The 25,407-nt window shown below is 45.5% G+C and overlaps 1 protein-coding gene across 21 annotated transcripts in view; it reads right to left on the bottom strand.

Annotated features, from left to right (window-relative positions):
• The window catches only part of LOC109871075 (peripheral plasma membrane protein CASK), a 208,126-nt gene that overhangs the window by 99,985 nt on the left and 82,734 nt on the right, over positions 1 to 25,407 (bottom strand). For all 21 annotated transcript variants that reach the window (XM_031805739.1, XM_031805742.1, XM_031805744.1 and 18 more), the window contains exons 2-5: positions 23,650 to 23,762; positions 8,314 to 8,419; positions 4,706 to 4,783; positions 3,831 to 3,903 (exon numbers count right to left, since the gene is read on the bottom strand). In XM_031805739.1, the coding sequence (XP_031661599.1) occupies positions 3,831 to 3,903; positions 4,706 to 4,783; positions 8,314 to 8,419; positions 23,650 to 23,762 (370 nt within the window). The remainder of the gene's footprint in view (positions 1 to 3,830; positions 3,904 to 4,705; positions 4,784 to 8,313; positions 8,420 to 23,649; positions 23,763 to 25,407) is intronic.

The following is a 25,407-nucleotide window of genomic DNA, read 5'->3' as shown; positions in this document are numbered from 1 at the left end:
TTTTAATTTAGTGCCTTTTGCAAAAAGGATGCATCTTTCTTTATAATTCTGTACAGGCTTCCTTCCTTCTTTATCTCCAGATAGTTGACCTTCTTTGCGAGGCATTGGAAAACCTCCCCGGTCTTTGTGGTTGAATCAGTGTTTCAAATTCATTGCTTGACTGAGGGAACTTACAGATAATTGTGTGGGGTACAGAGATGAGGTATTCATTCAAAAATCATGTTAAACACTATTATTTCCATGCAACTTATTACGTGACTTGTTAGGCACATTTCTACACCTGAACTTATTTAGTCTGGCCATAACAAAGAGGTTGAATACTTATTGACACAAGACATTTCAGCTTTTCATGTTTTATTCATTTGTAAAAATGTCGAAAAACACAATTCCACTGTGAGATTATGGGGTGTTATGTGTAGGCCAGTGACACAAAATCTTAAATGAAAATCCATTTTAAATTTAGGCTGCAACACAACAAAATGTATAAACAGTCAAGGGGTGTGGATACTTTCTGAAGACACTGTGTCTGATAATGTTTCTGGACCATTCCACAGTAAATATACAGTAAGGCATCCCTCCATCGACTGCACCTACCTGAAACAGGTAGACATTTATCTGAGTAGGTCCACAAGTGTTAATAGCCTGTAGTCTAGTCCATTATCACAAGGTTATCAATCTGACATTCCAAACTGCCTTATTATCTCTGCTTCCAGAACTAGAATGAAAACATCAACATTCCGGAACTAGAATGTAAACATCCAAGATTCCGGATTCTCTCCACAAAATTCACATTCCCATCATTTTGTCAACATTCCTTTTCAGAATGCCTTATTCTTTGTAATCAGGCATGTGACTGCTCGTCTGTGGTTCCAATCACTCACTCGCGCACACACGCAGCGTGATGACTAGAAGGGGTTATTGTGAATAATAGGAGATAAAAAGAGAGGCTCTGTGATTTATGCTTCTTGGGATTGAAATGAATTCAATGACTTTTGACTTTCACACATGGGGGACACACACGATACACTGAGGGGCACAGGCTGATGCTATTCAACAAGGACAGCGTTGCCATACAACGCGTGTGTGTGACCCCTGTTGAGTTAACCCTTAATCAGAGAGTAAGCTACATATGATAAAGTAAGAGCTACTCGATACCAATCTCCACCAATGAGAAACCAGAGATACAGTGCCTTGCGAAAGTACTCGGCCCCCTTGAACTTTGCGACCTTTTGCCACATTTCAGGCTTCAAACATAAAGATATAAAACTGTATTTTTTTGTGAAGAATCAACAACAACTGGGACACAATCATGAAGTGGAACGACATTTATTGGATATTTCAAACTTTTTTAACAAATAAAAAATAAAAAAATTGGGCATGCAAAATTATTCAGCCCCCTTAAGTTAATACTTTGTAGCGCCACCTTTTGCTGCGATTACAGCTGTAAGTCGCTTGGGGTATGTCTCTATCAGTTTTGCACATCGAGAGACTGACATTTTTTCCCATTCCTCCTTGCAAAACAGCTCGAGCTCAGTGAGGTTGGATGGAGAGCATTTGTGAACAGCAGTTTTCAGTTCTTTCCACAGATTCTCGATTGGATTCAGGCCTGGACTTTGACTTGGCCATTCGAACACCTGGATATGTTTTATTTTTGAACCATTCCATTGTAGATTTTGCTTTATGTTTTGTCGTTCCACTTCATGATTGTGTCCCACTTGTTGTTGATTCTTCACAAAAAAATACAGTTTTATATCTTTATGTTTGAAGCCTGAAATGTGGCAAAAGGTCGCAAAGTTCAAGGGGGCCGAATACTTTCGCAAGGCACTGTAGGTCTAGGTCTCTGATCTGTGCTCTTCCGGCATTAATCACAACCCATAGTCATTGAGCCAAAAGCTGGGTCACCCTCAAAACATAGTTACAAACTAAGAAATGTATGTATATAACATATCTGAGCATCTTCATGCAGAGTGGGTACAGACGTAGCTGACTAAAACTATGCTGTGATCTTGCAAACCCCAACGTTTTATCAGTGCTGATATATAATGGCCAATGTGTGATAGCGAACAGTGTTTGTCAAGCTTTTTAACAGAGATTGAGAGAGAGAGAGAGAGAGAGAGAGAGAGAGATGAGGAGGAAGGGGAGAGAGAGAGAGAGAGAGAGAGAGAGAGAGAGAGAGAGAGAGAGAGAGAGAGGAGGAGGAAGGGGAGAGAGAGAGAGAGAGAGAGATTATGAGGAAGGGGAGAGAGAGAGAGAGAGAGAGAGAGAGAGAGAGAGAGAGAGAGATTATGAGGAAGGGGAGAGAGAGAGAGAGAGAGAGAGAGAGAGAGAGAGAGAGAGAGGGGAGGAGGAAGGGGAGAGAGAGAGATAGAGGGGGGGATCTATATCTGTACCCAGCAGTGTCTGGTGTGGAAACTGTCAGCAGTGTTTTAACAGCCTGTGCTTTAGGCTATTTCCGTCTCACTCTGTCTGTGCCTGCTGAGAAAACGACTTCTTTCTCTGAAAGGGATATACACCGAGTATACAAAACATTAATAACACTTTCTATTACATGAATTAGACTGACCAGGTGAATCCAGGTGAAATCTATGATCCGTTATCGATGTTACTTGTTAAATCCACTTCAAATCAGTGTAGATGAAGGGGAGGAGACAGGTTAAAGAAGGAATTAAAGCCTTGAGACGTGGATTGTGTATGTGCACCATTCAGAGGGTGAATGGGCAAGACAAAATATCTAAGTGCCTTTGAATGGGGTATGGTAGGTGCCAGGCGCACTGGTTTGTGTCAAGAACTGCAATGCTGCTGGGTTTTTCACGCACAACAGTTTCCCGTGTGTATCAAGAACGTTCCACCACCCAAAGGACATCCAGCCAACATGACAACTGTGGGAAGCATTGGAATCAACATGGGCCAGCATCCCTGTGGAACACTTTATACACCTTGTAGAGGTGGGTGGAACTCAATATTAGGAAGGTATTCCTAATGTTTTGCATACTCAGTGTATATGATAAGACTGTTTGGGGTTTCAAACATAACTACACCAGCTTCAACTCAGGAAGCTCGTACAACGACTACACACTACTCATAGTTATTGCAATTTATCTCCAAAGATAAAATGTCTGACGTTGACTCATGGTTATGGAACAATATAGTCAAGGTTGAAAAGTTGATCATCTAACCACTGGCACAATAACAACAAAACCATATCATCAACATGAGACGTAAAGGATGCACCTTCACGTTCTCACCCAGGGTGCCAGCTAGCTGCCTGGTTTCTCACAGCTTCCATCCTGACCAGATAACATCAGCTGTGTGGTTCGCCATTAACGAGCCTGATCAAACTAACACTTATATTTATTTCTGTAATAACAGGAATATTGTCACAGAAGGTTTTTTATGAAATACAAAAACAACTAAGTGTATGAAACAGTAGTGATACTGGCAATAGCATGCTGTGAGGGTAGGAACTGCACTGGTGTTTTTGGCTTAGGTATATTTGCTTTAGGTCTCCAGGAGCGGAGTTGAAAATCCCTGAAAAATTCAATAATCTGCCCGGCACATCACAGACCCAGAACAAGGCTGTCAGACAGACAGAAGACAAAATATCGAGAAGACAAGAAGCACAACCTATCACTTATTCATTGTTCAGACAGAGACTCAAAAGTCTGGGCCAAGACGGGAAAACAGAGAGAATTCCCTCCTTAGCTGTTGTAGTCTGGGCCATGATGGCTGAGGAGAGGACTGGGGTGAGCTTAGCACTGTCGGTAAAATCAGAGCAAGTTCCCAACTCAGAGTAAACACACACACACTATCAAAGAGACACTCCGGCTTACCTTCACGTCTCGATGGATGACGTTGTTGTCATGGCAATACCGTAGTGCCTCTAGGATCTGTCTCATGTAGTGACTGGAGAGGGATAGAGAGCAATAAAACACCATGACTGTTGATTCGATAAAACATTGCTGTAATCAGTGGTGTATAGTACTTAAAGTAAGTAAAAATACTTCAGAGTACAACTTAAGTTGTTTTTTGGGGTATCTGTAATTTACTATTCATATTTTGGACAAGTTTTACTTTTACTCCACTACCTTCCTAAAGAAAATAATGTGCTTTCTACTCCTTACATTTTCCCTGACACCCAAAAGTACTCATTACATTTTGAATGCTTAGCAGGACAGGAAACTGGTCCAATTCACACACTTATCAAGAGAACATCCCTGGTCATCCCTACTGCCTCTGATCTGGCGGACTCACTAAACATAAATGCTTCGTTTGTAAATTATGTCTGAGTGTTGGAGAGTGCCCCTGGCTATCTGTAAATTTAAAAAACTACACAATTGTGCCATTAATATAAGGAATATTAAATTATTTATACTTTTGATACTTAAGTATATTTTAATTTTTAAAAAACTTTTACTCAAGTATAATTTTACTGGGTGACTTTCACTTTTGTCATTTTCTATTAATTTATCTTTACTTTTAATCAAGTATGAAAATTAGGTACTTTTTCCACCACTGGTTATAATGTCAACACTGTAACAGCAACAAGTGGATACTGTTGTTTTTAGTATCGTGTGTTTTTCTATTCTATTCTTCTCTGAATTTCTTTTTCCACTAGTGTTGTGTTTTGAAATGCTGAATGCCACATCGAAGTATGGCCTTGAGAGGCGGAACTCGTCAGGCAGAGAATCATGGGAAGTGGTCTTACCTGGCCACTGCTTCACTGTACACAAAGCCAGCATCTGCCCTCTTCACGATCTCAAAACACAGGTCTGCTCCATCCATACTGTAGGAGAGCGAGAGAGGCCGAGGGAGAGGGAGATACAGGAGGAAGGAGAGGGAGGGAGAGCGAGAGAGGCCGAGGGAGATACAGGGGGAAGGAGAGGGAGGGAGAGCGAGAGAGGCAGAGGGAGATGGAGATACAGGAGGAAGGAGAGGGAGGGAGAGCGAGAGAGGCCGAGGGAGAGGGAGATACAGAAGGAAGGAGAGGGAGGGAGAGCGAGAGAGAGAGGCAGAGGGAGATACAGGGGGAAGGAGAGGGAGGGAGAGCGAGAGAGGCAGAGGGAGATGGAGATACAGGAGGAGGGAGAGGGAGGGAGGGAGAGCGAGAGAGGGAGGCAGAGGGAGATACAGGAGGAAGGAGAGGGAGGAAGAGCGAGAGAGGCAGAGGGAGAGGGAGATACAGGAGGAAGGAGAGGGAGGGAGAGCGAGAGAGGCAGAGGGAGATACAGGAGGAAGGAGAGGGAGGGAGAGCGAGAGAGGCAGAGGGAGAGGGAGATACAGGGGGAAGGAGAGGGAGGGAGAGCGAGAGAGGCAGAGGGAGATACAGGAGGAAGGAGAGGGAGGGAGAGCGAGAGAGGCAGAGGGAGAGGGAGATACAGGAGGAAGGAGAGGGAGGGAGAGCGAGAGAGGGAGGCAGAGGGAGATACAGGGGGAAGGAGAGGGAGGGAGAGCGAGAGAGGCAGAGGGAGATACAGGAGGAAGGAGAGGGAGGGAGAGCGAGAGAGGCAGAGGGAGAGGGAGATACAGGAGGAAGGAGAGGGAGGGAGAGCGAGAGAGGCCGAGGGAGATACAGGAGGAAGGAGAGGGAGCGAGAGCGAGAGAGGCCGAGGGAGATACAGGAGGAAGGAGAGGGAGGGAGAGCGAGAGAGGCCGAGGAAGGAGAGGGAGGGAGAGCGAGAGAGGCAGAGGGAGATACAGGAGGAAGGAGAGGGAGGGAGAGCGAGAGAGGCCGAGGGAGATACAGGAGGAAGGAGAGGGAGGGAGAGCGAGAGAGGCAGAGGGAGATGGAGATACAGGAGGAAGGAGAGGGAGGGAGAGCGAGAGAGGGAGGCAGAGGGAGATACAGGAGGAAGGAGAGGGAGGGAGAGCGAGAGAGGCAGAGGGAGAGGGAGATACAGGAGGAAGGAGAGGGAGGGAGAGCGAGAGAGGGAGGCAGAGGGAGATACAGGAGGAAGGAGAGGGAGGGAGAGCGAGAGAGGCAGAGTGAGAGGGAGATACAGGAGGAAGGAGAGGGAGGGAGAGCGAGAGAGGCAGAGGGAGATACAGGAGGAAGGAGAGGGAGGGAGAGCGAGAGAGGCAGAGTGAGAGGGAGATACAGGAGGAAGGAGAGGGAGGGAGAGCGAGAGAGGCAGAGGGAGATACAGGAGGAAGGAGAGGGAGGGAGAGCGAGAGAGGGAGGCAGAGGGAGATACAGGAGGAAGGAGAGGGAGGGAGAGCGAGAGAGGCAGAGGGAGATGGAGATACAGGAGGAAGGAGAGGGAGGGAGAGCGAGAGAGGCCGAGGGAGATGGAGATACAGGGGGAAGGAGAGGGTGGGAGAGCGAGAGAGGGAGGCAGAGGGAGATACAGGAGGAAGGAGAGGGAGGGAGAGTGAGAGAGGCAGAGGGAGATGGAGATACAGGAGGAAGGAGAGGGAGGGAGAGCGAGAGAGGCCGAGGGAGATGGAGATACAGGGGGAAGGAGAGGGAGGGAGAGCGAGAGAGGCCGAGGGAGATGGAGATACAGGGGGAAGGAGAGGGTGGGAGAGCGAGAGATGCCGAGGGAGATGGAGATACAGGGGGAAGGAGAGGGTGGGAGAGCGAGAGAGGCAGAGGGAGATGGAGATACAGGGGGAAGGAGAGGGTGGGAGAGCGAGAGAGGTTGAGGGAGATACAGGAGGAAGGAGAGGGAGGGAGAGTGAGAGAGGCAGAGGGAGATGGAGATACAGGAGGAACGAGAGGGAGGGAGAGCGAGAGAGGCCGAGGGAGATGGAGATACAGGGGGAAGGAGAGGGTGGGAGAGCGAGAGAGGCCGAGGGAGATGGAGATACAGGGGGAAGGAGAGGGTGGGAGAGCGAGAGAGGCCGAGGGAGATGGAGATACAGGGGGAAGGAGAGGGTGGGAGAGCGAGAGAGGTTGAGGGAGAGGGAGATACAGGGGGAAGGAGAGGGGGGAGAGTGAGAGAGGCAGAGGGAGAGGGAGATACAGGAGGAAGGAGAGGCCAGAGAGTGAGAGAGGCCGAGGGAGATACAGGGGGAAGGAGAGGGAGGGAGAGCGAGAGAGGGGAAGAAGAGAGGTCAGTTTAGCATAAAGGTCAATGTAAATGTCCAGGCTTCAGGAGGTGAAAAGGCGTATTACAGTTTGATGTGTTACTGTCTTTACTTTACCTATCCAATAGACACCATTGCTATGGGCCGGTTGGAAAGCTGTGTGTCTGTTGCATGTGTTTGTGGGTCTGCATATTTGTGTGTGATAACGCTATGGAAGTTACCCAAAATGAAACAGGTTCATTTTTAATCGAATCCTTTGACGCACATGAGAGAGATGTGAAACAGGACATTTCTGATTTCTGATTTCACGTAAAGGAATTTGCCATGGTGTGTGTTCGTGCACGCGTGTGTGTGTGTGTGTCTGTGGAGTCTTCAGGGACCTAAGGGGAGGCTCCTCTGGTGTGGAATCTTTGTCTTATCTCTGCTTCTTCATATTCCACATTGGTTGTGCTTTTTTTCTTCGCTCTCTCGTTCTCTCTCTTTCTTATTTTTCAGCATACACTGTCTCTTCTACAGCCCGGCCTCTCTCACTAGGGCTGGGTGGTATCCAGATGTTCATGCAGTCATACTGTTTCTGTACCATACCGGGGTATACGGTATTAGCGGAAGTGCCCACAAGGGGTTCTATTTAAAACAAACAGCACAAGACAATTTAGGCAACAGGGATCTAGATCCAGGAGGGGATTGAATGTCTCTGCTGTAACCAAGAAGCTTAATCTTGACATCTAGCCGCTTAGCTAGCAAGTTAGCAAACCAAATGCAAAACTGGAGCCCTAAGCTGGATATAATTTATTTGACACATCTTAGATTTCTTATAGTTCTATTTAACTTCTAAGAAATGGTATAAACCCCCAACCCACAATATATATCTGTTTTAAACGGTATTGAAAATCATACTGTCTGTATTTTGAAATAACCCAGTAATATGGCATTAACACTCACTCCCTTTCCCTCTCTCTCCATCTCTCCCTCTCTTACTTTCTCTATCACTTCCTCTACCACCTGTCCGCTCGGGCTCCGTCATCCTTCCAGCCCTCTACCATCTCTTTCTCCCTCTTCTTACTCCGTCCTTCTCTCTGCTTTCTCCACTCCTATTATCACAAAACCTCTCACTTCCAACACATTCTAGAACAACTTCCTACACTGATACACACACCCCTTTACCCTGTGTGTGTGTGTGTGTGTGTGTGTGTGTGTGTGTGTGTGTGTGTGTGTGTGTGTGTGTGTGTGTGTGTGTGTGTGTGTGTGTGTGTAATAGATAAGTTACAGAGGGTGTGACAGACTTACAACTCGAAGACCATGTAGAGCATGCCATCTGAGCTGTATGTCTCCACCAGCTCTACGATGTGAGGGTGCTTCAGCATGTGGCAGATACTGGCCTCTCTCTTCAGATCTGTGGAGGTAAGTGAAGGAGAGAGGGAAAGGAGAGAGGTCAGGGGTTAGAATTCACGGTACGGTAAATGAGAGGAAAAAACAATGCTCTACGTTAGGCTAGATCAGTAGACACCCCTCCTCATCGCTAGAACCATTCAATCTGGAAAATAAATGTGGTGAAGATCATGTGAGAGCTTGAGTTTTGGGGAGAGGGATGTGCATGGGGAGAAAATTTGATTGCTTGAACAAATCAATATTCTGAGTCTTCAACAGGGATGCAAATGAGTATTGCACTGTCATCCTAAACAAGATGAATTGAAGGTATAAACTCAAACAGGTATTATAAACCTGGTGGTTTGAGCCCTGAATGCTGATTGGCTGAAAGCCGTGGCATGTCAGACAGTATACCACGGGTATGAAAAATATTTATATATTACACTGGTAACCTGTTTATAATAGCAATAAGGCACCTCGGGAAGTTGTGGTATATGGCCAATATTCCACGGCTAAAGGTTGTATCCAGGCACCCATCGTTGTGTCGTGCATAAGAACAGCCCTTAGCTGTGGTATATTGGCCATATTTCACACCCTCTCGTGCCTTGCTGAAATAAGCCTGAGTGAGTGAGTGTGTGTGCCTGCTGTTAAGACTAGCCAACACTAGGGGAGCTATCAGGAGCTTACATGAAGCTTCATCCAAACAGGCAATGTGTGTTACTGTTACTCTCGCCACTCCTTCCCTCTGTCCAATGTGAGGTCCTACCGTGCCATCTTCCTCCCTCCCTCCCTCCCTCCCTCCCTCCCTCCCTCCCTCCCTCCCTCCCTCCCTCCCTCCCTCCCTCCCTCCCTCCCTCTCCCTCCCTCCCTCCCTCCCTCCCTCCCTCTCCCTCCCTCCCTCCCATCATGTGTTTATATGTGTGACCCAGTTGTCAAACAGAAATACCTCCAGCCAATTATATTTACATTTGAGTCATTTAGCAGACGCTCTTATCCAGAGCGACTTACAGTAGTGAATGCATACATTTTCATACTTTTTTTTCAGTACTGGTCCCCACTGTACTGCACTACACATTGTACAAAATATTAAGGACACCTTCATAATATTGAGTTGCACACCCCTCCCCCTTTTGCCCTCAGAACAGTCTCAATTCATCAGTGCATGGACTCTACAAGGTGTTGAAAGTGTTCCACAGGGATGCTGGCCCAAGTCGACTCCAATGCTTCCCACAGTTGTGTCAAGTTGTCTGGCTGTCCTTTGGGTGGTGGACCACTCTTGATACACATGGGAAACTGTTGAGTGTGAAAAACCCAGCAGCGTTGCAGTTCTTGACACTCAAATGGGTGCGCCTGGCACCGACTACCATACCCCGTCCATACCTAAATATTTTCTCTTATATTCACTCTCTGAATGGCATACATCATCCAAATCTTAATTGTCTCAAGGCTTAAAAATCCTTCATTAACCTGTCTCCTCCCCTTCAACTACACTGACTAAAGTGGATTTAACAAGTGACATCAGTAAGGGATCACACTGTAGCTTTCACCTGGATTCCCCTGGTCAGCCTATGTCACGGAAAGAGAAGGTGTCCGTAATGTTTTGTATATTACAGAGTGAGAGAACCAATAGATCAACACAAACATGCTGCATGTTGTTTTGACTACAGCACCATCTTCATCAAGCACTGGAATGTTGGAATGCAGAACTTCTTGGTTCTACAGACACAATGGACCAGCGTTGCTCTGATCTATTTTCCTCTCTCCTCTTTTTGCCTCGCCCTTAAAATGTAGATGCAACACAAAGATATTTAGGAGCACAATGAAACATATTTAAGCTAAAATCCTTAAAATATTTCTAGGTACTCACTCTGGTGCTCCTAAATAAAAATGACAGGTCGCACAGCATAATATTTAGGCACATATGCGGGTGGAAATGGTCGCACTGAAGAGCCCCGTCTCAGCTCCTCTCCTCATCCATCCATCCCCTACAGCAGGCACTTACCTTAACACCCACCCACCTCCAGGCAACAGCTATTCTGGGAGGGAATATTGAAGCTAGACGAGTGAGATATCATATGTAATCTTGTGCACACACACACACACACACACACACACACACACACACACACACACACACACACACACACACACACACACACACACACACACACACACACACACACACACACACACACGTACCTAACTTTTCAGCTTTATGCACACACTCCAGGAAAACACATTACTCCTCACTCTTAACAGCATTCACTTTTAATATCCTTCTCACACACATAAAACCAAACTATGCAGACACACAAATACCGCTACACACAAATTCTCATTCATACAGTACAGCCTGCAATACATTTTGATGCAGCCGGAGGACATTTAACATTCATCAGCAGTGCCAATGTCAGAGCTCCAGGAGAAAGAAAGAAAGAAGGATAGAAAGAAAGGAAAGGAAGGAAAGAAAGAAAGAAAAGGACGCAATGTGAAAGGAGATATCGGAGAGTGTGGGTGGCATTCCGTACACTGGAGAAATAATAATGGAGATCCTTCGCTACTTCTCAACTATTCGTCCCATATCAAAATTGTCTGTACTGTCAAAGGTACTTGAGTCCTTAGTTAGTAGGCAGCTGAAGGCCTACCTCCAAGAAAACAACATCTTAAATGGAATGCAATCAGGTTTTAGGTCTGGCCACAGCACTGTTTCAGCAACATTGAAGGTTTTAAATGACATCCACTGTGCTCTTGATTTAGAAGTTACATTGTGTTGTCTGTCTTTATTGATTTGTCGAAGGCTTTTGACACCGTGGACCATGCTGTGTTAGTGCAAAGGTTAAAATGTTGTGGAATTACTGGTCATGCTCTAGATTGGTTTATAAAGTACCTATCAAATCGTACACAATGTGTAATGGTGGATAGTTGTAAATCTGAGTCCATAGAGGTGTGCTCAGGTGTTCTGCGAGGTTCTATTTTGGGCCCACTGTTGTTCATTTTGTATATCAACAACATTGGGGATCTTATTGAAACAGCGGATGTTCCTTTTTATGCAGATGATACTGTTCTTTATTCAAGTGGTAGTAGTTTATCTAAAAGACTACAGGTACTGAGAAAACCAAATAAGACCAACGCGGACACGCTCCACTTCCAAGCTTACAGAACTCTGGCAAAGCCAGGTAGAAATACCTTGGGCCATGTTCTAGGCTAAACCATAGCCACAATGAGTAGGGGTGCACACTGCACATAAACTGGTTAAACATGTATTTACACAACAGCGGACACAAACGAGAACAAACATACATTAAGCACTCAAAATAAATCCCCAAGCTGAAGGAAAATGACTTCACTTGACCAGCAAACGTAGGCTAATGACAAGAAGGGAATTTAATAGCAACAGGACTCATGATTACAGCATGCTATTTAATCAGAGAATGAACTTGGAATAACAACACTAAATGGCTTCACTGTGAGAATCAGAGAGACACGTGGCTCTTGTAGGTCTACTGGTGGGTTTAGTAAAACGTTTATTGTTTGTTTGTCCGAAGATAATTATTAAGATAATAGCAAAACCGCAACACTGCTTAAAGGAAAATACAGCTCAAAAAATATCCTTTGGTATTTGTTTCACTAGTCAACTGTTGATACAGTCGCAAAATGCTTTGTAGGTCAGCAATCAAGATTTCCAGATATAGAGAAACAGTATGATGTGTGGACTAATGAAACAAATACCAAAAGATGTTTCAGCTCCCAGTAGAAGCTCTCAGGCCTCAGTCTGTGTGTGTGTGTGTGTGTGTGTGTGTGTGTGTGTGTGTGTGTGTGTGTGTGTGGGTTGGAAGTGACTGAATGGAAATGATTCTCAGATCACTGCATCAGTATTACAGCTGACCTCAGAATAGAGGCAATAAATGAGGAGGGAGGGAGCGTGAGAGAGAGAGAGATTGCATAAGTGTGGTTGAATGAAAGAGATTAAATGAATGAAAATTGAGAGGGAGAGAGGGAGGGAGGGAGATGGATATAGATCACACACAACAAGGCCTTGTACTTTCTTCAAAGCCACATCAAAACCCATAGGAGGAAAGCACAAACCTCCATATGGCTTTGACACGCATGCACACTGCAGGGGGCATGTCAAACAGTGCCATGTTCAATGACTCACCACAGATAAAGCAGTTAGGAGGGGAGGGGAGGAGGAGGGGCGGAGAGGGGGAGAGAGAGAGATCTCAATAGAGGTCCCAGTTTCTCCAGCTGGGAGTTAAAGCCTGTTCTGGAGGAGGCCCTGATCTGTGTGTCTGTGTGTGTGTGTGTGTGTGTGCACGGGCGCTGTGTGATGTTTCTGCTGCTGCTGCTGGTAGTCAATACCTGCTCCAAAGGGGCAGCAGAGAGAGGCCTTGGTACATGTAGTAGAGCTCTAGGTGCCAGGTGCCCCATTATTATAGCTACCACCTGGAGAGGAGGAGGAGGGATGGTGAGAGGGAGGGAAGGATGGTGAGAGGGAAGGAGGGAGGAATGGTGAGAGGGAGGGAGGGATAGGGAGAGGGATGGGGAGGGAGGGAGGGATAGGGAGGTAGGGAGACTGAAAATGATGAATCTCTGGTTCTCAGGGCTGCTTTTCTCTCTTATCTCTTCTGCAGTCTGACCTATTCATCACACACCACTGGGACAGGGAGCCTCAGCAAGTGTGTGTTTGTAGATGGAGAGAATGTGCAAGCATGTGTGTGTGTGAAAGCTTTAGTGTGTGTGTGACCCCTGCTGGCCAATCGATCGCCGGCCCACGCCGTTTCTGGGTCCTTCAGGCCCGTCCCTAGTTGTTGTGCAGCAGTGTGTGTGACTACTCTCCTGTATTAAAACTGCTTGTTCAAGAGTAACTCTTCTATTTTCTATCACCCAACAAATGTGAAATATAAAAGACAAATCAACAAAGGGAACAGTGTTACTGCCATCTAGAGTTTGTGTGTGTGTGTGTGTGTGTGTGTACAGTCGATAGATTTCTCAGAGCTCCAGCCAAGGCTTGTGATTGGATACAAACAGGTGGTAGGGTGATGGAGAGGAATGGGAGGCCTAGTGAACGTTTCATTTGTGTTTTTCTCGGTCGTTTCCATCACTCTGTTTCCATCACTCTGTTTCCATCACTCGCTTTATGAGAAGGTAGGGATGACAGAAATCCCTGGCTCTGGTAGAAAAAAAGATATTTCTCCTCCGCGGAGCGGGGTACATGATCCCTCGTTCAGAAGGGGTTTGTAGGGGATTGTCTGTGGAGTGTGGTAGGAAGAGAAGCTAAGCTCAAATACTCATGCAGACTTAGAAAAGGACTTAACCTGACAGTGAGTTTTCATAGCACGCACGCACGCACACACACACTCACACACACTACTACAGAAATAATAAATAATACTAGTAATAATAATTGGAATTGTTATGCCAAACCGACTAGCACGGAGGGGAGCATTGTTGTCTGGAGAAACTACAGATGTGTCCTGCATCAGGAGTACAGGCCGGATCAGCTACCTAACAACACAGTGACATATCATACTTCACTCTAGTGAAATCTACCATTCAACACCCATTTGTGACTATACCGAGCCACACACGTGCACACATATCTCTCTGTCAAATCTCCTGCTAGTCCATATACACTCCAGTGGGAAGAAATGAGAATGGAGATGGAAACGTGAGAGTGGAGTGACAAACTGTACAACTGTATGACACTCAAGACAACAGACAAAAGACAAGAGGACCGTCCCAGTTTTTCTCCGGAGATATTGGACAGTGTATTGTTTTACTGTTGTCAGTATTCACGTATGAACGCTTGAGTCTGACACACGCAGACCACACACACTTAGAGATGGCAGTTCTGATCAACTTGATTCATTACTGAAGGGACTTGAGGGCCCAGCAATATAAATCACTTTTCTCATTGTAATTGTTCAGCAAAAAATGATATATTTCCAGCAATGTAAAAACATAGCAGCTAGTACCAGGATAGCCTGCATGAATGTGGAATGTGCTTTCAGATCAGAATCAGGCATTAAAAGTCCATTTTTTTCAAGAAGGTTCCTAATGACAGAGCAGAGGATGTGTTCAGTGGACAGGAAAGAACAGTCTCATTAGACAGCCTTCATAGAGCACAGAAAGTCAGATCTCACAGAACCTCCCTCTTTGTTTCCTTTTCCCTCTCGCCCTCCAAATTCAAACCATTATTTCTCCCTCGCTCTCTTTATCCATTTCCTAATCTCTCACTCTACAGGTCTGCCTGCCTGTCTCTCTCTCTCCTTCTCATAGAAGGTAGGCGTTAGAGCTGTAATGGTCACTAAGTATAACGTGCCAGTGGTTGAGGTAATGGTAAGGCAGAGCACAGTGGTAATGTAATATAATGTAGATGTATGAGTCTCCATTGCAGATGAGATGCCATCAGTTACCTATGTGTGTGTTAGGCAATTATGCAAAAAATAGGCACATACTCTGCTGCCAATTTACCCTCAATTGGCTCAGTGTGTGTGTGTGTGTGTGTGTGTGTATGTGTGTGTGTGTGCGCGTGTGTGTTTGCCTGAGACAAGAAAAGGAAGATATATCATAATGGGTGGTTGAAGTAACTACAGTCCATATGTGGTCCTCTAAAATAAAGTGGCAGACTTCACCGAGATTGAACCCTGCAATCTTCCCCTCTTAAAAACAAATAGAACCTCCCGGGTGGCTCAGTGGTCTGCATCGTAGTGGCACTGCATCGCAGTGCTAGCTGTGCCACCAGAGACTCTGGGTTTGCGCCCAGGCACTGTCGCAGCTGGCTGCAACCAGGAGGTCCGTGGGGCGACGCACAATTGGCCTAGCGTCGTCCGGGTTAGGGAGGGTTTGGCCGGTAGTGCACAGTGTTTCCTCCGACACATTGGTCGGGTTGGATGCGTACTGTCTTAAGAAGCAGTGCGGCTTGGTTGGGTGCGGCTTGGTATTGGAGGACGCATGACTTTCGACCTTCGTCTCTCCCGAGCCCGTATGGGAGTTGTAGCAATGAGACAAGATAGTAGCTACTAACAATTGGATACCATGAAAAGGGGGTAAAAAAATAGAACACCTCTATTTCTCTCTCTTTCAGAGTGGATGAATGGTGCTGCAGTTTTAATGAGCTGCTGACCAATTCTGATGTTGTGGATTTTTTTTCCACTGGTCTGAACTTTTTTTGTACATACAGTGGGGCAAAAAAATATTTAGTCAGCCACCAATTGTGAAAGTTCTCCCACTTAAAAAGATAAGAGAGGCCTGTAATGTTCATCATAGGTACACTTCAACTATGACAGACAAAATGAGAAAAACAAATCCAGAAAATCACATTGTAGGATTTTTTATGAATTTATTTGCAAATTATGGTGGACTATCCCCGACACTCAGGAACAGGAAGTGATGGTGTAAGAGAGGCCAACGTGCGGGCACCCAGGCGAAACTACGTCGGCGAGTAAATAAATCGCCAATGTGCAATCACTGGAGAACTGGACGAGCTCCCTTCGAGTTAGATAAGCTGTAGACCAGTGGTTCTCAACTGGTTTTGCCAGGGGCCCCAAATTTGACAAGGACAATTTATTCACAAACCAATATTATGGACTGTTAATGATTGCATTTTGTAATGTTGTATTGCAGCTGCCTTCTTAGGCAGGCTTCACTTGCAAAATAGACTCTGTCTCACTGGGCTACTATTATGGTATTAAAGAAAATCATTACACAGACATATTAGCTGAGAAAACATTTATAACCAATTCAAGAGTATAAGCTGTTTAAATAGGCGACCAGTTCAGGGGTGGGGTGTAATAAATGATCAGACTCAGAACATGACATTAAAACCAATAATGTTAGTGAACAGTAACACACACCAGTCCAATAATGTTAATGAACAGTAACACACACCAGTCCAATAATGTTAATGAATAGTAACACACACCAGTCCAATAAAGTTAATGAACAGTAACACACACCAGTCCAATAATGTTAATGAATAGTAACACACACCAGTCCAATAATGTTAATGAATAGTAACACACACCAGTCCAATAATGTTAATGAATAGTAACACACACCAGTCCAATAATGTTAATGAATAGTAACACATAAGTGTTTAAAATAGAAAAAAAAACAATCTTAGTATTTTTTTATAATCAATTACCATGTGAATAGTTTCACAACCTTGAAGTTTTTTTAAAAGGTGTAAGTTAACCAGTTCAATAAAATGACATATGAATGTCATAATTAATTAACAATAACAATTGACATAGTGAACAAGAACTCATGAACCTGTTTATTTATTGTGTGCGGGGCCTATCAGTGGGAAAGCTGGGGGTGTTTCTTCAGTTTGATACGTTTATTGAAGTCCGGGGTTGACAGGGACATTCGGAGGTCATTCTGGCTGTCCAGTTTGTTTCTTCTTTTAGTTTTCAGCACAGCCATAGCAGAGAAGCCACTTTCACACAGATATGTAGTGCTGAACGATAGAAAGGTTCTGATTGCACGACAGGCAAAAGCAGGATACTCTCCCACTACGCTGCTCCAGAACTGTGGCAGTGTCATTTCCAGGGCACATGCTCAGTCCGCGATCAAAATGACAGTTTCAACAGCTGTCATCTTAATTGCTTGGCAACATGACGCATCCCATTCAAAATGGGGTCGCGTATCCAGTCATCTTGTCTCCTGTTCTCCTCCGGGGAGTAGTCGCAAAACTTTCCCTGCAGCTTGACAAGATACTGTTTAATGTTGTTTTTAAGTGTGTCGCCGTGCAACTTGTTGATCAGATTCTGAATCTCAAAATCAGCATTGGGAAACATGTCAATCCTCCCGTTAGGAACATGCTTTGACAAAACGGTAAGCTTCATTTGAAGGCATCCACTTTATCCATCTGTTCAAATTGATTGTGCCCCCTCCCTTGCATTGACACATTGAGAGAACTTAGATGATCAAAAATATCCGCCAGGTAGGAAACCTGCACCAGTCATTCCTCACAATCGACATGTTCGGCCAGAGGTGACTTGTTTTCCGAAAGATACGCAGCAATCTCCACGTGAAGCTCATAAAAGCGACCCAACACTTTACCCCTGAGCCAGCGGACCTCTGCATGATAATGCACCTGCTGGTGCTCGCTCCCCATATCGCTGCAGAAGGCCTGGAAACACCTGCTGGTGCTCGCTCACCATATCCCTGCAGAAGGCCTGGAAACACCTGCTGGTGCTCGCTCCCCATATCCCTGCAGAAGGCCTGGAGACACCAGCTGGTGCTCGCTCCCCATATCCCTGCAGAAGGCCTGGAAACACCTGCTGGTGCTCGCTCACCATATCCCTGCAGAAGGCCTGGAAACACCTGCTGGTGCTCGCTCCCCATATACCTGCAGACGGCCTGGAAACACCTGCTGGTGCTCGCTCCCCATATCCCTGCAGAAGGCCTGGAAACACCTGCTGGTGCTCGCTCCCCATATACCTGCAGAAGGCCTGGAAACCCCTGCTGGTCCTCGCTCCCCATATACCTGCAGAAGGCCTGGAAACACCTTCTGGTGCTCGCTCCCCATATACCTGCAGAAGGCCTGGAAACCCCTGCTGGTGCTCGCTCACCATATCCCTGCAGAAGGCCTGGAAACCCCTGCTGGTGCCCGCTCCCCATATCCCTGCAGAAGGCCTGGAAACCCCTGCTGGTGCCCGCTCCCCATATACCTGCAGAAGGCCTGGAAACACCTGCTGGTGCTCGCTCACCATATACCTGCAGAAGGCCTGGAAACACCTGCTGGTGCTCGCTCCCCATATACCTGCAGAAGGCCTGGAAACACCTGCTGGTGCTCGCTCCCCATATACCTGCAGAAGGCCTGGAAACCCCTGCTGGTGCCCGCTCCCCATATACCTGCAGAAGGCCTGGAAACCCCTGCTGGTGCTCGCTCCCCATATACCTGCAGAAGGCCTGGAAACACCTGCTGGTGCTCGCTCCCCATATACCTGCAGAAGGCCTGGAAACACCTGCTGGTGCTCGCTCCCCATATACCTGCAGAAGGCCTGGAAACACCTGCTGGTGCCCGCTCCCCATATACCTGCAGAAGGCCTGGAAACCCCTGTTGGTGCCCGCTCCCCATATACCTGCAGAAGGCCTGGAAACACCTGCTGGTGCTCGCTCCCCATATACCTGCAGAAGGCCTGGAAACCCCTGCTGGTGCTCGCTCCCCATATACCTGCAGAAGGCCTGGAAACCCCTGCTGGTGCTCGCTCCCCATATACCTGCAGAAGGCCTGGAAACCCCTGCTGGTGCTCGCTCCCCATATACCTGCAGAAGGCCTGGAAACCCCTGCTGGTGCTCGCTCCCCATATACCTGCAGAAGGCCTGGAAACCCCTGCTGGTGCTCGCTCCCCATATACCTGCAGAAGGCCTGGAAACACCTGCTGGTGCTCGCTCCCCATATACCTGCAGAAGGCCTGGAAACCCCTGCTGGTGCTCGCTCCCCATATACCTGCAGAAGGCCTGGAAACACCTGCTGGTGCTCGCTCCCCATATACCTGCAGAAGGCCTGGAAACACCTGCTGGTGCTCGCTCCCCATATACCTGCAGAAGGCCTGGAAACACCTGCTTTTCGTGGAACTGTTTTTGATATAGTTGACACACTTGATCACATCCTGGAGAGTGGCGTGGAGGTCAGGCACCATGTATTTTGCTGCCAATGCCTCCCTGTGTAGGAAGCAGTGGTTCCACTTCGCACTTTGTGCTCTCTCCATGATTCGCTTTACTACTCTGGAGTGCTTTCCCGTTATGGCAGCTGCCCCATCAGTGGTCACACCAACTCACCCATCCCAGGCCAGTCCCCCAGAGCCCAGGTACAGTAGAAGTCCATTGTGTTAAAGACAGCCTCTGCACAACTGAGCAAGAGGACAAGTACATTAGTGTCTAGTTTGAGAAACAGATGCCTCACAAGTCCTAAACTGACAGCTTCATTAAATACTACACGCGAAACACCAGTCTCAATGTCAACAGTGAAGAGGCAACTCCGAAATGCTGGCCTTCTAGGCAGAGTTCCTCTGTCCAGTGTCTGTGTTCTTTTGCCCATCTTAATCTTTTCTTTTTATTGGCCAGTCTGAGATATGGCTTTTTCTTTGCAACTCTGCCTAGAAGGCAACATCCCGGAGTCGCCTCTTCGACGTTGAGACTGGTGTTTTGCGGGTACTATTTAATGAAGCTGCCAGTTGAGGACTTGTGAGGCATCTGCTTATTTATATCCATTGTATAATGATTGTAATTAATCCAAATGATATCCAAACCTAAAAGAAAATGATTACAAACCTAAAAAGTGACGTTTGTTGCCAACTATGTAAAAATAGCCTATAAAGCCAACAATTAAAAACATTGCAGCCCGCAGGTAGAAATTATCCTGATAAAAATGTATTTCCTATAAATCACATTGGCTTTGCATGGCCTGTCTGCAACAAACTTGAAACATTGTGTAAACTATTTACTAATTGGTCCGGCCCAAAGCTTGAACTAGCAAACTTGCAATATTTTATCAAATATTCTGCGCCCTCAGAGACTTGGAAAGATTCTCAAATACATTGAGGAGGAAAAAACAGACTTAGTTTGCTTGATGTTTGAGGTGAAGAAAACATTAGTTTGAGAAGCGCCACAGCTCATTAGTGGTGGGGCGTTAAGCCAATCAGAAATAATATCAGATTGTCACGATCGTCGTATGAAGTAGACCAAAGCGCAGCGTGGTTAGAATACATTCTTCTTTATTAATGAAGAACACGAAGAACACTTAAACAAAAACAACAAAACGAAGAAGACGAATGTGACCGTTATATAAACAATGTGTTAACGTGCAACATAACATAGACAATAACCCACGAAATACCCAAAGAAGATGGCTGCCTAAATATGGCTCCCAATCAGAAACAACGATAAACACCTGCCTCTAATTGAGAACCAATCTAGGCAACCATAGACCAACATAAACACCTAGATGAAAACAACCCCATAAATCTACAAAAAATCCTAGACAGTACAAACACCCTAGAATGAGACAAAAACACACATATCACCCATGTCACACCCTGACCTAACCAAAATAATAAAGAAAACAAAGAATACTAAGGTCAGGGCGTGACACAGATCCCCAAATGGGCTCATTTATATCACTTTTACTCTGCTAACCTTGGCTTTAGTAGGGTGGTCGGTACTCTGCTCTCCCCAGTCTGTCTATGGAGAGCGCTGCTCAAAGCACTGAGTGCAATTTGTCAGCTTTGCCGTTTTAAACTCTCTGTAAAACTTCATACGGATCACGAAAGCACAATCTCACTGGATTTTTTAGAAATGGTAATACTGTTTTAAAAAAGTACATATCAACCACAATACTAAATTTTTCTGTTTTCTGTTATTTATCTCCCTTATGACCCTTTCAGGATAAAATATCACAATCGCAAGCATTTTGAAGACAACTTATTAGAAAGAAATATCAATCCTCATCCATCTCTGCAGCTCTCCACCAATCAGGCCTTTATGGTAAAGTGGCCAGACGGAAGCCACTCCTCAGTAAAAGGCACATGACAGCCGCTTGGAGTTTTCCAAAAGGCACCTAAGGGTCTCTTAGACCATGAGAAACAAGATTCTCTGGTCTGATGAAACCCAAGATTTAACTATTGGGCCTGAATATGTCACGTCTGGAGGAAACAAGGCACCGCTCATCACCTGGCCAATACCATGCCTATGGTGAAGCATGGTGGTGGCAGCATCATGCTGTGGGGATGTTTTCAGCGGCAGGGACTGGAAGACTAGTCAAGATAGAGGGAAAGATGAATGGAGCAAAGTACAGAGAAATCCTTGATGAAAACCTGCTCCAGAGTGCTCAGGACCTCAGACTGTGGCGAAGGTTCACCTTCCAACAGGACAACGACCCTAAGCACACAGCCAAGACAACACAGGAGTGGCTTGGGACAAGTCTCTGAATGTCTTTGAGTGGCCCAGCCAGAGTCCGGACTTGAACCCAATCGAAGAGACCTGAAATAGCTGTCCAGCAACGCTCCCCATGCAACCTGACAGAGCTTGAGAGGATCTGCGGTTAAGAATGCTAGAAACTCACCAAATACAGGTGTGCCAAGCCTGTAGCGTCATACCCAAGAAGACTCGAGACTGTAATCGCTGCCAAAGGTGCAAAGTAGTGAGTAAAGGGTCTGAATACTTATATAAATGTAATATTTCAGTTTTTTTTATTGTTGATCCTTTAGCCAAAATGTCGTAAAACCCTTTTTTTGCTTTGTCATTATAGGGTAAAGAGAGACCTAAGACAACAACATAGTATGGTAGCAACACAAGAAAACACAGCATGGTAGCAACACAACATGACAACAATGTGGTTGCAACACCACATTGCAGCAGCACAACATGGTAGCAGCACAAAACATGATGCAAACATTTTTGGGAACAGACAACAGCACGAAGGCAAGAAGGAAGAGACAATAATACATCACACGAAGCAGCCACAACTGTCAGTAAGAGTGTCCATAATTGAGTCTTTGAATGAAAAGATGGGAGATAAAAGCTGCCCAGGTTGAGTGTTTTCTGCAGCTCGATCCAGTCGCTAACTGAAACGAACTGAAAAGAGGAGCGACCCGGGGATGTGTGTGCTGTGGGGACCTTTAACAGAACGTGACTGGCAGAACAGATGTTGTATGTGGAGGACGAGGGCTGCAGTAGATATCTCAGATAGGGGGAGTGAGGCCTAAGAGGGATTTATAAATAAGCATCAACCAGTGGGACTTGCGACAGGTACACAGAGATGGCCAGTTTACAAAGGAGTATAGAGTGCAGTGATGTGTCCCATAAGAAGCATTGGTGGCAATTCTGATGGCTGACTGGTAAAGAACATCTAGTGATGCAGCCAGTCAAGATTCTCTCAATGGTGCTGAAACCTCCCTCGGGAGGTAGACTGGTCGGCATTTAACAATCAGGTATTCCATTTTCAACCTCTCCGTGACCCAGTCTGTAATACCTACATGTTTCAAGCAGACCACCACTGGTGGTGGTCAGATTTGCCACCAATGCTTCTTATAGCACACATCACTGCAAGAATGCGAAGGTAACCTGTCTAAATGACTATCACGTCTGTAGCCATGAAATGCTTTGAAAGGCCGGTCATGGCTCACACTGCCCTCTACCACCTGGACATGAGGAACACCTATGTGAGAATGTTGTTCATTATCTACAGCTCAGAGTTCCACACCATAGTGCCCTCTAAGTTCATCACTAAGCTAAGGACTTTGGGACTGAACACCTCCCGCTGAAACTGGATCCTGGGGCCCGAGTTCCCTGCCATGCAGGACCTCTATCCTAGCGGTGTCAGAGGAAGGCCTTAAAAATTGTCAAAGATTCCAGCCACCCAAGTCATAGACTGATCCCCTTCCTACCGCAAGGCAAGCGGTACCGATGCACCATGTCTGGAACCAACAGGACCCTGAACAGCTTCAACCCCCAAGCGATAATACTGCTAAATAGTTGGAAAAACAGTCAACCAAATAGCTACTCGGACTATATGCATTGGCTTTTTTGCACTAACTTGTTTTACTCATCACATACTCTGCTGTTACTGCTAATTATCTATCCTGTTGCCTAGTCACTTTATTCCTAGTTATATGTACAGTACATATCTACTTGAATTACCTCGTACCCCTGCACATTGACTAGGTACTGGTACCCTGTGTATATAAGTTGTCATTACTCATTGTGTATTTATTATTACTTTTATTATTATGGGTTATTACTTTTCTATTATTTCTCTATTTTCTCTCTCTGCATTGTTGGGAAGGGCCCGTAAGAAAGCATTTCTCTGTTAGTCTCCACCTGTTGTTTACGAAGCATGTGACAAATAACATTAGATTTGATATGAGGCCTGTGCCCTGCGTCTGGTGCTTTGTGCAGACAATTTCATGACTCACTGGCCTCTTTGTGATTAGTTTGCTTTCTGAACAAAACAAAGTACCAAGATGTCTATGTCTAGTTTTTTTTATACCTCAGAGGCAGGGCTAAAGGGTTATTTGGAGTACAGATTCAGAGTGAGAACACACACACACACACACACACACACACACACACACACACACACACACACACACACACACACACACACACACACACACACACACACACACACACAGGCCTCCCACATCACCTTGCACCCAGCTGATAAGTGTGTACATTTGTCTCTATAACCATCAGCATCCACACACAACAGAGAGAGTGATATAGTGTGTGCGTGTGTTTTCTTACCCTCTGTGCTGAGTCCAGGGCTGGAGGTAAACTGGGCCACATCTACAATCTTCACAGCAAACTGCTGTCCTGTGTCTCTGTTGATACATCTCCTCACCACGCTGAACGGACCCCTGCACAGGAAAGAACACACACACCTTAACATCTCATACCGTCATACATAGGACAGAACACCTTAACATCTCATATCTTTATACCTAGGACAGAACACCTTAACATCTCATACCTTTATACCTAGGACAGAACACCTTAACATCTCATACATAGGAGAGAACACCTTAACATCTCATACCTTTATACCTAGGACAGAACACCTTAACATCTCATACATAGGACAGAACACCTTAACATCTCATACCTTTATACCTAGGACAGAACACCTTAACATCTCATACCTTTATACATAGGACAGAACACCTTAACATCTCATACCTTTATACATAGGACAGAACACCTTAACATCTCATACCTTTATACATAGGACAGAACACCTTAACATCTCATACCTTTATACCTAGGACAGAACACCTTAACATCTCATACCTTTATACCTAGGACAGAACACCTTAACATCTCATACCTTTATACCTAGGACAGAACACCTTAACATCTCATACATAGGACAGAACACCTTAACATCTCATACCTTTATACCTGGGACAGAACACCTTAACATCTCATACCTTTATACCTAGGACAGAACACCTTAACATCTCATACCTTTATACCTAGGACAGAACACCTTAACATCTCATACATAGGAGAGAACACCTTAACATCTCATACCTTTATACATAGGACAGAACACCTTACCATCTCATCATTAAATACAAAAGAAACACAAATAGTGGGTTGTTCCATTTTGCATATATTGTAAGAGCCTTTTAACTGTACCCCTTTTGATTTACAGTACCAGTCAAAAGTTGGGACACACCTACACATTCAAGGGTTTTTCTTTATTTTGACTATTTTCTACATTGTAAAATAATAGTGTACACATCAAAACGATGAAACAACACACATGGAATCATGTAGTAACCAAAAAAGTGTTAAATAAATCAAAATATATTTTATATTTGAGATTCTTCAAAGTAGCCACCCTTTGCATTGAGGACAGCTTTGCACACTCTTGGCATTCTCTCAACCAGCTTCACATGGAATGCTTTTCCAACAATCTTGAAGGAGTTCCCACATTTGCTGAGCACTTGTTGGCTGCTTTTCCTTCACTCTGTGGTCCAACTCATCCCAAACCATCTCAATTGGGTTGAGGCCAGGTCCTCTGATGCAACACTCCATCACTCTCCTTCTTGGTCAAATAGCCCTTACACAGCCTTGAGGTGTGTTGGGTCATTGTCCTGTTGAAAAACAAATGATAGTCCCACTAAGCTCTAACCAGATGGGATGGAGTATCGCTGCAGAATGCTGTGGTAGCCATGCTGGGTAAGTGTGCCTTGAATTCTAAATAAATCACTGACAGTGTTCCCAGCAAAGCACCCCCACACCTTCTCCTCCATGCTTCACAGTTGGAACCTCACATGCGGAGATCATTAGTTCACCTACTCTGCGTCTCACAAAGACATGGCGGTTGGAACCAAAAATCTCAAATGTGGACTCATCAGACCAAAGGACAGATTTCCACCGGTCTAATGTCCATTGCTTGTGTTTCTTGGCCCAAGCAAGTCTCTTCTTCTTATTGGTGTCTTTTAGCAGTGGTTTCTTTGCAGCAATTTGACCATGAAGGCCTGATTCACGCAGTCT

This window comes from Oncorhynchus kisutch, linkage group LG26 (genome assembly GCF_002021735.2).
Source record: "Oncorhynchus kisutch isolate 150728-3 linkage group LG26, Okis_V2, whole genome shotgun sequence".
Taxonomy (NCBI): domain Eukaryota; kingdom Metazoa; phylum Chordata; class Actinopteri; order Salmoniformes; family Salmonidae; genus Oncorhynchus; species Oncorhynchus kisutch.
The sequence above is the reverse complement of the archived record's forward strand: the minus strand, read 5'-3'. Positions and strand labels throughout refer to the sequence as shown.